At 40.4% G+C, this 12,600-nt stretch overlaps 1 protein-coding gene across 2 annotated transcripts in view; it reads left to right on the forward strand.

The window, feature by feature from the left end:
- The window catches only part of KCTD3 (potassium channel tetramerization domain containing 3), a 76,564-nt gene that overhangs the window by 34,682 nt on the left and 29,282 nt on the right, over positions 1-12,600 (forward strand). For both annotated transcript variants that reach the window (XM_006137347.5, XM_006137346.5), the window contains exons 9-10: positions 1,484-1,674; positions 9,742-9,857. In XM_006137347.5, the coding sequence (XP_006137409.2) occupies positions 1,484-1,674; positions 9,742-9,857 (307 nt within the window). The remainder of the gene's footprint in view (positions 1-1,483; positions 1,675-9,741; positions 9,858-12,600) is intronic.

Consider the following 12,600-nt stretch of genomic DNA (forward strand, 5'->3'; position numbering starts at 1 on the left):
TAGCACCCATACCCCCTCTTGGACCATGGACCCCAAACCCCTGCCCCAGATCATAACCCCCTCCTTCATCCAAACTCCCTCTGACGCCCCTCCTTTCACTCCAGTCCTCTATACCGATTCCCTTCTGCACCCCCACATGCCATCTCAGACCCTGCACTTCCTCCATAGAAGTGTAGCCTTTGACTTCTTACCAAAATCTTGGAGTGGGCCCCAATGCAAATTATTGCCTCCCTGTATTATTTAGTTGTAATAATAGATGACCAAATAATGTTAGCTGTAAATATAAATATATAATAAATATAATGCAGGAGCTGCATTCAAGTGCACTGATCCAAAATTTCAAGGGAAAGAGAGGTATCCCCATTTGGATTTAAATAGGCTGAAATAGACCTTGAGTTGTGAATGCCTTCTATCTCCCCTAGATAAATAGAATACAACTCTCATGAAGTCACATGCATACTCCATGGCTGGTCCTTGTCTTTTACTCATTTTGATATACACTTAGTTATTGAGTATATGGGCAAATAGATTTATTAATTTCATACTAGAAAAGAAATAACCCAAAAGTGTTAAAATATTCTCTTGTGGTTTTGCATTCTGATGGAGTAAAGTAACTTAATTACAAAGGTTTTCTTTTCTTCATTAAAAGCTATGCAAAAAATAGGAACTGCAACATTATGCCTTGCTTTTTTGTAACTTTTAAAGAATGGTTCGTTTAAAGTATTTTATCTTTTTAGTCAAACATTTTTTATAACATTTTTGTACTGTTTCATTAATCATCTTTTCCTTCTATTCTGTTTCACTCTTCAGCGTTTTCTCCCCCTTCCCCCCATTTAGTATTCAGTTTTTTGTCTGTTAAACTTTTTTTTTCACTTTCCCATTTATTCTCCACCTTCTTTTTGTTGCATCCCTTTTTATGGTTTTCTTCATTGTGTATCAGTAACACTGAATTACAAAGTAAACCTATAAGCAATGGAAAGAATTATTTAGGAATAAGGTTTATCATTTCTAGGCAATGACGTGCATAAATTTAGATTTTTTTTTTTTTTTTTTTTTTTTGAGATTCACGTTCAGTTTAGCATGAGTGGGTTCTATTGTTGGTTGGGGCAGAACCTTAAAGCTATGTCTTGAACTGGCAAAGCCAGCATCATAACACTAACATTCCAACCTTTACGTGTTTCCTTCTGACTGGGAGCGATGGTTTACAATGCCATCTTTTCTGGGGCCGCTGAGCAGAGGACTAAATGTTCTGCATTATTAAGTTCCAAAAAGTTAACTTTTTGTGAAGTATTTAATCCAGAATTCCTGTCTTTTATGGTTGTAGGCCTGTGAAGAGTATGTTAATATCAGAATCCATTATTTGATTCTGTTCTATAACTAAAAGGAAATATAGTAGGCTTGTAAGACTGATTATGGATACAGACTCCAAACTTGAAGTTGTTTGGAAAGTATATTTCTGAAACTTATGTTTTTAAAATCTCAGAATCAAAGAATCTTCAGGATGGCAACAAGTTTTCACAAGTCCATATCTGGATTGGACTATTGAACGAGTGGCTCTGAATGCTAAGGTCGTTGGAGGGCCACATGGGGACAAAGATAAGATGGTTGCTGTTGCCTCTGAGAGTAGCATCATCCTGTGGAGCATTCAGGATGGTGGCAGTGGTAGTGAAATTGGTGAGTGTGATAGTTTTGTGCAATAATGTCTTACTGCTAATGTATTCTGTCTCCTAAAAATACAGTCTGGTGTAGTCTACAACTCATAACAAATATTTACAAAGTCTTAATACAAAATAAATCTTGGTACAGAAATAGGATTGCCAGATGGTTTAAGAAAAAAAACAACCCGAACACACGTGCTTAAAAATTTGTCAAGCATAAATAAATAAATAAATAAACCAAAAATTTGTCAAGCAAAAAAAAAAAATCCAACACCATGAAATGGGGACTTTATTAACAACAATCTACATCATATGTTTTACATTAGATTGTGTGGCTTTTATCAATTTCCTAGTGGGAACAGTTAGAAATTCTCCCCCCCTCAGTCAGTTTTGGCTGAGACAAGAGCCCTTGGAGGGAGCCTAAATACGCAGCCAGAAGGCACCTGCAGGCTTCTTTCCCAGACTATGGCTGCACCACATGCTTGAAGAGCGCTCAGGAGCACAGACAGGACTCCTCCTCCCCAAGGCATTGCTCCCACATCAGATGCAACTGAGCAGCAGAGGGCTCCCAGTGCTGAAATGAGATTGCAGCCTCGCCTTCCCAGCCACTTCCCCCACCCCTGCCAGGCTTCTGTCAGGTGCCCAGCAAGAAAAGCAGAAAATATTGATATTTTCTGTGTTGTGTTTTTGTTTTGTTTGTTTTTTTACTGAACAGAAGATGCGATTTCCAGACTGTCTGGGCGAAAACCAGACACCTGGCAACCCTATACAGAAATCTATTATTGGAATTTGTGTGTGTGCCGTTCTGCCCTTCATTTTGGTCTGAAGAAGCTTCTTTTTGAATGGGTGAAAAGAAGAATAATCCAAAAACTGAGTATCTCTCAGCTGCAATTCAGAGCTACTGTTTGTGTTTGTGCCATTTTTAGTTGGTTTAATCTGACAACATAGATTAAAGTTTAACTCAATTCATTAGATTGAATTTGTAGTGCTAAATAATTGAATTTGAACAGAAGACTTTGATGTGAAAGGCTAAGAGTGTAAAACCCAGCAGTACCAGGGTCAGCTCACATGGGCTGTGAGGCTAAAAATTGCAGTGTAGAGTTTGAGCTCAGTATGGAGCCTGGGCTCCAAAATCTGGTGTGGCAGGTGGGTTGGTCTCAGAGCCTGAACATTTACACTAGGCATGTGACCGACTAGTCAACTATCTGATAAGCATTTGACTTATCAGATAGTTGACTAGTTGCTCCCCCTCTTCCTCTGCTGTTGCCTTTATCAGAAAGAGGCACAGGGGAGTAGAAGGGGTGGTTCAAAGTGGCAAAGAGCCAGACCCTGGGCTCCACATGTAGCTGCCACTTTGAAACGTCGGGGAACGTGGAGCTAACAGAGGACTGCTTGAATCCCCTGCTGGCCCTGTGCTCCCTGCAGTACTTTCGCTTGTAGCATTGACTGTTCGATTAGCCCATTAATCTATATTTAACATTTAAGCGGAGAACATGGAGACCTGGGAGATGGGTCGGAAATGGGAGGGAGCGTGGGCTATAATGGCAGAGAGAAAGGAGGATCAGGGCAAAACTGGAAGGCAAGGTCAAATCAGGATCTTAGATGCCTATATACAAATGCGAGAAGTATGGGAAATAAGCAGGAAGAACTGGAAGTGCTAATAAATAAGTACAATTATGACATTTTTGGCATCACAGAAACTTGGTGGGATAATACACATGATTGGAACGTTTGTATGGAAGGGTACAGCTTGCTCAGGAAGGATAGACAGGGAAAAAAGGGAGGAGGTGTTGCCTTATACATTAAAAATGAACACACTTGGGCTATGTCTAGACTGCAGGCTTCTTTCGAAAGAGCCTCTTTCGAAAGATCGCGTCTAGACTGCAGGCGGATCTTTCAAAAGAAAAATCTGCTTTTTCGAAAGAGAGCACCCAGCGAGTCTGGATGCTCTCTTTCGAAGACGGCCTCTTTACATTGAAGAACGCCTTCTTTCGAAAGAGGAACTTTCGAAAGAAGGCGTTCTTCCTCGTGAAATGAGGTTTACCGCCATCGAAAGAAAAGCCGCGTTCTTTCGAAATAATTTCGAAAGAACGCGGCTTGAGTCTGGGTGCAGGGGAAGTTTTTTCGGGAAAAGGCTACTTTTCCCGAAAAAACCCCTGAGTCTGGACACGGCCTTGGAGTGAGGTGGAGACATAGGAGACAGAAGTATTGAGAGTCTCTGGATTAAGCTAAAAGGGATTAAAAACAAGGGTGATATCATGCTAGGAGTCTACTACAGGCCACCTACTTATTGGGCACAGATTATCCAATAAGTTCTTCGGCTACATTAGAGACAACTTTTTATTTCAGAAGGTTGAAAAAGCTACCGGGGGGAAGCTGTTCTAGATTTGATCCTAACAAATAGGGAAGAATTGGTTGAGAATTTGAAAGTGGAAGGCAGCTTGAGTGAAAGTGATCATGAAATCATAGAGTTCACAATTCTAAGGAAGGGTAGAAGGGAGAACAGCAAAATAGAGACAATGGATTTCAGGAAGGCGGATTTTGGTAAGCTCAGAGAGCTGATAGGTAAGGTCCCATGGGAATCGAGACTGAGGGGGGGGGGGAGAAACAACTGAGGAGAGTTGGCAGTTTTTCAAAGGGACATTGTTAAGGGCCCCAAAGCAAGGTATTCCGATGTGTCGGAAAGGTAGAAAATACAGCAAAAGACCGCCTTGGCTTAACCATGAGATCTTGCATGATCTAAAAATAAAGGAGCCCCATAAAAAATGGAAAGTAGGACAATTACAAAGGATGAATATAGGCAAACAGCACAGGAATGCAGGGGCAAAATTAGAAAGGCAAAGGCACAGAATGAGCTCAAACTAGCTACCGGAATAAAGGGAAACAAGAAGACTTTTGATAAATACATTAGAAGCAAGAGGAAGACCAAGGAGAGGGTAGGCCCACTAGTCAGTGAGGAGGGAGAAACAGTAATAGGAAACTTGGAAATGGCAGAGATGCTCAATGACTTCTTTGTTTCGGTCTTCACTGAGAAGTCTGTAGGAATGCCTAACATAGTGAATACTAGTGGGAAGGGGGTAGTTCTAGAAGGTAAAATAAAAAAAGAACAAGTCAAAAATCACCTAGAAAAGTTAGATGCCTGCAAGTCACCAGGGCCTGGTGAACTACATCCTAGAATACCCAAGGAGCTGATAGAGGAGGTATCTGAGCCTCTAGTTATCATCTTTGGAAAATCATGGGAGACAGGAGAGATTCCAGAGGACTGGAAAAGGGCAAATATAGTGCCCATCTATAAAAAGGGAAATAAGAATAACCCAGGGAACTACAGACCTGTTAGTTTAACTTCTGTGCCAGGGAAGATAATGGAGCAAGTACGTAAGGAAATCATCTGTAAACACTTGGAAAGTGGCAAGGTGATAGGGAACAGCCAGCATGGATTTGTAAAGAACAAATCATGTCAAACCAATCTGATAGCTTTCTTTAATAGGATAGTGAGTCTTGTGGATAAGGGAGAAGCGGTGGATGTGGTATACCTAGACTTTAGTAAGGCGTTTGATACGATCTTGCATGATCTTCTTATCAATAAACTAGGTAAATACAACTCAGAAGGGGCTACTATAAGGTGGGTGCATAACTGGCTGGATAACCATACTCAGAGTAGTTATTAATTGTTCACAATCCTGCTAGAAAGGCATAACAAGTGGGATTCCGTGGTGGTCTGTTTAGGGACTGGCTCTGTTCAATATCTTCATCAACGATTTAGATATTGGTATAGAAAGTACGCTTATTAAGTTTGCAGATGATACCAAGCTGGGAGGGGTTGCGACTAATCTGGAGGATAGTGTAATAATTCAAAATGACCTGGACAAATTGGAGAAATGGTCTGAGGTAAATAGGATGAAGTTTAATAAAGACAAATGCAAAGTTCTCCACTTAGGAAGGAACAATCAGTTTCATACATGTAGAATGGGAAGTGACTGTCTGGGAAAGAGTATGGCAGAAAGCGATCTAGGGGTTATAGTGGACCACAAGTTGAATATGAGTCAGCAGTGTGATGCTGTTGCAAAGAAAGCAAACATGATTCTGGGATGCATTAACAGGTGTGTTGTGAGCAAGACACGAGAAGTCATTCTTCCTCTCTACTCTGTGCTGGTTAAGCCTCAGTTGGAGTATTGTGTCCAGTTCTGGGCACCGCATTTCAAGAAAGATGTGGAGAAATTGGAGAGGGTCCAGAGAAGAGCACTGAGAATAATTAAAGGTCTAGAGAACATGACCTATGAGGGAAGACTGAAGGAATTGGGGTTGTTTAGTTTAGAAAAGAGACGATTGAGGGGGGACATGATAGCAGTTTTCAGATATCTAAAAGGGTGTCATAAGAAGGAGGGAGAAAACTTGTTCATCTTGGCCTCTGAGGATAGAACAAGAAGCAATGGGCAAGGGAGGTTTAGGTTGGATATTAGGAAAAAGTTCCTAACTGTCAGTGTAGTCAGACACTGGAATAAATTGCCCAGGAAGATTGTGGAATCTCCATTTGTGGAGATATTTAAGAGTAGGTTGGATAGGTGTCTGTCAGGGATGGTCTAGATGGTATTTGGTCCTGCCATGAGGGCGGGGGACTGGACTCGATGACCTCTCGAGGTCCCTTCCAGTCTTAGTATTCTATGATCCCTAGCCTACAGTACAATTTGCGTTGAGTCCAAGACAGCTGACACAATCTGAACACAAAAAAAATAGAATTTTTAAAATTTCCTTTCTCTCATCAGTGAAAGCATAGAGGGGTCTGTGAGATTTCATTATATGACCTTTCCTTTTTCAAAGAAATTATTAAACTCTGGAGAAGCCTAGGGTGTGTTTATAAAGCTAGCTGTAATTGCCATTGTAGCCATAGCTATACTATTGCTGCTTATGTCAACACATGATTATTTTTGGATTACTGTAGCTAAAATAGTTTCTGATACCTGCAAAAATTTCTCCCCTTCCCCCCCGCCCACTCTTCAAATATTCTACATACCAAGGTGCAGAAATTCAAAAACATGTTTAATGTTACATGGCAGTATATCTTTTGTTTGGAAAAGTTTTTGAAAACACATTTTTTTATATATTGTGACATCTGAAAATTATGAAAACAATATTTCAGATTAGAAAAGATCTTGCTGTGTGTCTAAGTAGGCCAGTTAAAATTCATCATCATCAACAACCATGGGCTCAATGCCCATTGGTGTCCAATGCCTCCCTCACTATTTCCTTCCATCTTTCCCTGTCCAGTGCAGCATGGCTTAGTTTCTGTAGACCAGTTTTGCACCAATCTACTATATCAATAAACCCATTCTCAATGACAGTGGTTCCCAAACTTTTTGGCTTCATGCCCCCTTTTTCATTTTTGAGAAACCCTCAGGCCCTCTTCTTCTCCCCTCCCCCCCACCAAATAGCAGCAAAACTTGAGGGGGGAAAAAAGGAACTGACCAGGGCCGAAGAATAAAAATAGCAGCAAACTTGGGGGAGAGGGTTGATTGGGGGGGGGGGAGAGGAGGGCTGGGTTGTCTTGTGGCCCCCCCTGGAATTTCTTCATGCCCCTTCAGGGGGACACGCCCCCCCAGTTTGGGAACCCATGCTCTGAGGTCTGCCTCTCCTATTAGGACCAGTTATTAGGACCAAATGTCAATAAAACAATGTCCTATTAGGACCAAATGTCAATAAAACAACTAAAAACAGAAACCAGAAAAAGAAAAATATTTTGCAGAGCAATCAACAGCCTAAATTTTTTTGTGGGAAGTTGCTACCATATTTTTGAACATGGAAAATTTTAGAAGAATCCAAACATTTATGAAAATTTCCATGTTTTAATTTGAAACATTCTATCTAACTGTATTATGTGTGCTTGTTAATATTACAGACTAAGTGTTCCACACTTCTGTTTCCAAATTGCTGTTACAGTTCAAATGTGTAGGATTCCCCACTTCCACCAATTCAATTAAACTAAGCAATCTAGTAACCCAACAATAAAATAGTTTTACTGGCCTATTTCTCTACACAGTCAAATGTTTGCAGCTGGGCCTTGGGATAGTAAAGCAGTAGTTTTTCCATGTCCTGTAAAAGAAACAATTTGTTGTTACAAATGCTCTTCAGAATCTGACAACACTATCCACAGAAAATTGCAAGGGCTGGCATCTCCATGATAGAGCTCTCCCAGAGGCTGTACTCCTTTCAATATTAGTTACGTAGGACACCACTACTGGATTGCTGCTATAAGCAGTGTTTTACTGAGAGGGCCCCTTAAGACAGGAACCTGTCATTTCTTATACCATCGTCTTCCCTGTAGATGGCCGTCAAGATTGTTGAGCCTAAGCAGGAGTGACATTTTAAATTCCTTCAGACCATTCAAGCTGTCTTCCTTGATTTCCCTGAACCTTATCCTTCTCTGGAGTAATCAATTCTAGTTGTTTCCCTTTTTTTTTTTTTTTTATTATTGCCTGGTTTTATGTGCCTGGTACTGCTGAATATAATTTGCATCAGAGATGATCTCCCATGACCTGAAAAATCTTTTGGCATCATGACTAGTGCACAAACTTACAGACTGCCATCATAGAGCATAGTAGACTATTATTCTTTTGTTTGAAACAGCATCTTGATTTTTGTCGTTTAAATTTGTCCAAATAAAGTTTTGAGAATTTTCAGTGTTTAACTTCAAGGGATTTCTGTTGAGTTTTAATATAGGCATTTGCATAGCTTTTGGACATGTACCTCTATATATTATTTATTAAAACATTTAAGTAGCTGTGTGAGATCTTTGTGTAACTTAGTATAAATGTCAGTAGACAAGTGTAGACTGAGAAACTCCTTTTTGTCAGTGTATGTGTTCTAGTAAGCAATGATGAGTTTAATAATGAAAGAAGATAGGTTTATATTTACAACCATACTGTATTTAGCATTGTTGTTTCTTGTTACATGGCAGTATACACGATTGATCTAGCTGGCAAGCATCCTTCCAAATCACCCCCAAGAAAACAAACTTGGAGAACTACGAAAACTCTTCAATGTTGATTTGCTGTGACTCTTCACGATCAGTCTGATTTTGTACTAAATATTATCATACACTAATTTAAGCATGTCAATCAATACCGGTCATATTATGCCCTGAATGGGAGATTGAGGGCAGGTCCACACTTAAAATGCTACAATGGTGCAGCTGCACTGCTACAGTGCAGATGCTACTACTCCAAAGGGCAAATTTTTCCTGTTGGCATAGTTAATCTACCTCTGCGAGGGGCAATAACTATGTTGCTAAGTTGAAGAGAAGCCAAATGTTGCCATAGTGCTGTCTGCACTGAAGATTAGGTTGGGATAAATACATTGCTCGGGGATGTGGATTTTTCATATTCCTGGGTAACGTAGTTATATCAATGTAAGTTCATGGTGTAGACCGAGCCTGAATGCCACTGTGACATCTTAGTGCCACTAGAAGTATCTAATAAGTATGCAGTGAAGTGGAATGAGTCAGCTGCCCTAATTAGGTTGACACCGTTTCCTAATCATGTGATGAGTGAGAATTCAGAAAATTAAACATCTGTTTTTTGTATTGTGAGCCCCTTTTGATCTTTTTCCAGCAGTCACAGTAGTGACAAGTGAATGCTAGTGAAAGTACCAGTAGCACTCAGTGGTAAAGACAAATGTGTGGAAAAATATATTTAAACAGGATCAGTAGGTGTAAGACTTGAAAAAAGGAAAAAATAAGGGCCTATTGCTTCTGTAGTACTGCTTCAAATATCTTAATTATTGATTGAACAGCTTTCATCATACTGATATTTTTATTAGCAAATTGGTTTATTATTATAATTATTATTATTGAGATGCTCATGCATTCTGGGCTGTCATTTTTGAGAGGCAAGAGGGGGGAGCTTCTTGCAGTTTCTATGATTGGCTGATCATGAAAAGATGCCTTTGATTTAGAATCGGGGCTTACTGTGGCAATTGGTCAAATTCATTATATATCTAAAGGGAGGAGACAGAGTCCATTTTTACTGTTTTTTTTTTTTTCCACCCCGTTTTTATTCTGAAAACAAGCTTCATGGACTGTTTTTTGTAGGAGTCTTCAGTCTTGGAGTCCCTGTAGATGCTCTCTTCTTCATTGGCAACCAGCTGGTGGCTACTAGTCATACAGGAAAGGTGGGAGTATGGAATGCTGTGACTCAGCATTGGCAGGTGAGTTGAATTAAAGCATTTAGTTAATAAATTGTGTTTTTTTTCAAAAGCTGATATGTTTTTCGAGGAAACAGAAACAAAATGTATTTTTCAGATAATGCATACATTTTTCCTACATCAGCATTTTAATTTGGGATATAAAAAGTCGTTTAAAAAGGCAATCATGTAAACATCAAAAATGTTGTCAGTTACACAAACTGCAGGGTTGCTTTATACTGCAGAATATGCAGCGATGCCGCCCCCTGGGAGTGGGGCCAGCAAGGGGTTCCGGCTTTGCTGCAGGTTCTGCATCCAGCTCCCCAGCAGCTGCTCCTGGGGAGCCCCAGAATGTAACTGTTAAGGATGAGGCTTACCAATTAACCTTTTACATCGCTACTTTTAATATTGTGAGACTCTGACCAATGCCTATCATTTTGATATCTTTTAAATATCATGCCTTTAGGTCTTAAGCAAAAAGGGAACTTTTATTCAATGTTATCCATAAGTGTCTTCAAAACCCTTCCTTCCTTCCTTAGCTTCTACCTCTTATTTTAATAGCCTTGTTTTCCCAATGGGACCCCAGGTTTGAACTCGGATACAGGAAACCCCCCCGCCTTTGTGATGGCCCGAGTTGCGACACTCTCCCCCACTCCCCCACGCCTCGCACTTACAATAATTTTTGTAAGTGCGGAAGGGGCCGAAACCCCCCTGACCTATGTCCTCGGCCCGCATTTACAACGGTGCACGACACCTATCGTAAATGCGAGTTCGAGTTACAATGCCCCCGACTTGCAGCGCTTCCCCAGGAACTTATTGCATCACAAGTCAGGGGCTGCCTGTATGTAGTTCCAATAGGAAACTTAATATATTACATTGAAAAGTACCCAGGTTCTATGAGGAGCATATCCAGAACAAGGATGCAAGTGACTAGTTGATAAGCTTATGCTTATCGGATAGATGACTAGTGATGTGACTAGTCACTTCCCCCCTCTTGCTACCTCTATCAGAGAGTGGCAGTAAGTGGGGGGAGCAGGAGCTGGTGCTGGGGGGACTTGCCAAAAAGCCAATTTCCCTCAGCACCATCTCCACGGGGGGCAGGGGAGGTAGAGACCCAGTGGAAAATGGTGCGAGTAGGGACTGAAGAAGTCTCCACTCATGCTGGTTCTGCTGTAATTCTGCTTTTGAAGTGTATAAGAGCCCCGGTGGAGCTCTTGTACATTTCAAAAGCAAAAGCCCCACCAGGAGTGTAGGGCCAGTGGGGGACTCCCCTGTTGGCCCCATGTTCCCTTTAGGGCTTCCTTTTGAAATGTACAAGAGCCCCATTGGGGTTCTTGTAAATTGCAAAGGCTGAGGTCCTGCGCCAATGGAGGAGTCCCCGCTGGCTCTGTGCTCCCTGTGGGGTTTTTGCTTTTGAACTGTAACAAGAGCCTGGCGATTCTGTGACTTTTTGCAAAAGTATTGCAAAAATAGAGACTCTTCCTTTTGATAACTCCGTATATCATGCCTCAAACGCATCTATTTTATATCTGTGTTCATCATAGCTATTCTGTGATGTTTTTATGTATGTTATGCACTCTGACAACAAGAGTAGAGATTCTTGGATTCCAGACAAGACTGAGGAAAGAGTTGGGCATTCATGCAAGAAACAAACCTTGAAATACAGCCAGATGAATGTCTCCATGGTACAATGTAGGAACAAAATGTAATGAAATCCAAGGGGCTGTCCTTACAAATCTCAAGTGGCAGAAGTGACCTGAGGCTCACCCCAGGACTGCCATAGCACTAGTTGACTAAGTTCTGATTTGGCCCTTTAGCAACAATTCTGCCAATGAATAACACAGAGAGTGCAAAAAGGCAACCAGTGCAGCACAGTTCTTTAGTTACATAGTGAAGGCTGACCTAATATGTTTGCATGAAATGAAACAAGCTGAAAGGCATTTTTGAAATCTAAATTGACACCGTGCAAAATGCAAGAAACCATCTGAAATATTTTTGAAGTAATGCCACCATTTGGTTAGGACTAAATCTTCACACAAAATATGCTCGTGGAACAAGGTGGAAGAAACAGTCAATATAGGAAAAAACAATTGTCTTCGTTATCAGACCTCATAGATATCTCTGAAAGGCAGGAATTTGTGTGTTTTTTTTTTTTTTTTCAGTACTGCTGAGATGCTATCAATATTCTCTCCCTCTGAAATATGTGGATGTGTCCAGATTTGAACTTGTATTTCTGTGCCATATGATTTTGTTCTGGAAGTTGCATATATGGTATGTCTAAACTATGCATTATTTTTGAAAGAGGATATGCAAATTCCGTAGGATCTCACTTTCAAAAGCGGGTTGTTCGAAAATTAAAGTAGTCTGGATGTGGGGGAGTTTTGGGGGAAAAAACCATTTTTCAAAAAACTGCATAAACCTCTTTTTTTTTTTTTTTTTTTTTTAAAGGAAGAGCATTTTTTTTCAAAAAAAAGGATTTGTTTTCCGAAAACACATCCAGACTACTTTCACTTTCGAAAGACCCACTTTCAAAAGTGAGATTGGAAGAAGATATGCAAATATCTTCCACAGGAATTTGCATATCCTCTTTCGAAAATAACGCATAGTGTACACATCTTTTACAAGGTTTTGTTAAATTTCCATTCTGTGTAGAAATTTAATATGGTCAGTTTTCCTAGACTTTTTTTGTATTTCCTCAGCAGACCTGTAACAAGAAATTGGTTTAGGTTCTCTTCTGGTGTGAGTTGGATTTATTTTTAGTGAGGAA

The sequence above is a fragment of the Pelodiscus sinensis genome, chromosome 3, assembly GCF_052426305.1.
Source record: "Pelodiscus sinensis isolate ZL-2025 chromosome 3, ASM5242630v1, whole genome shotgun sequence".
NCBI lineage: Eukaryota > Metazoa > Chordata > Testudines > Trionychidae > Pelodiscus > Pelodiscus sinensis.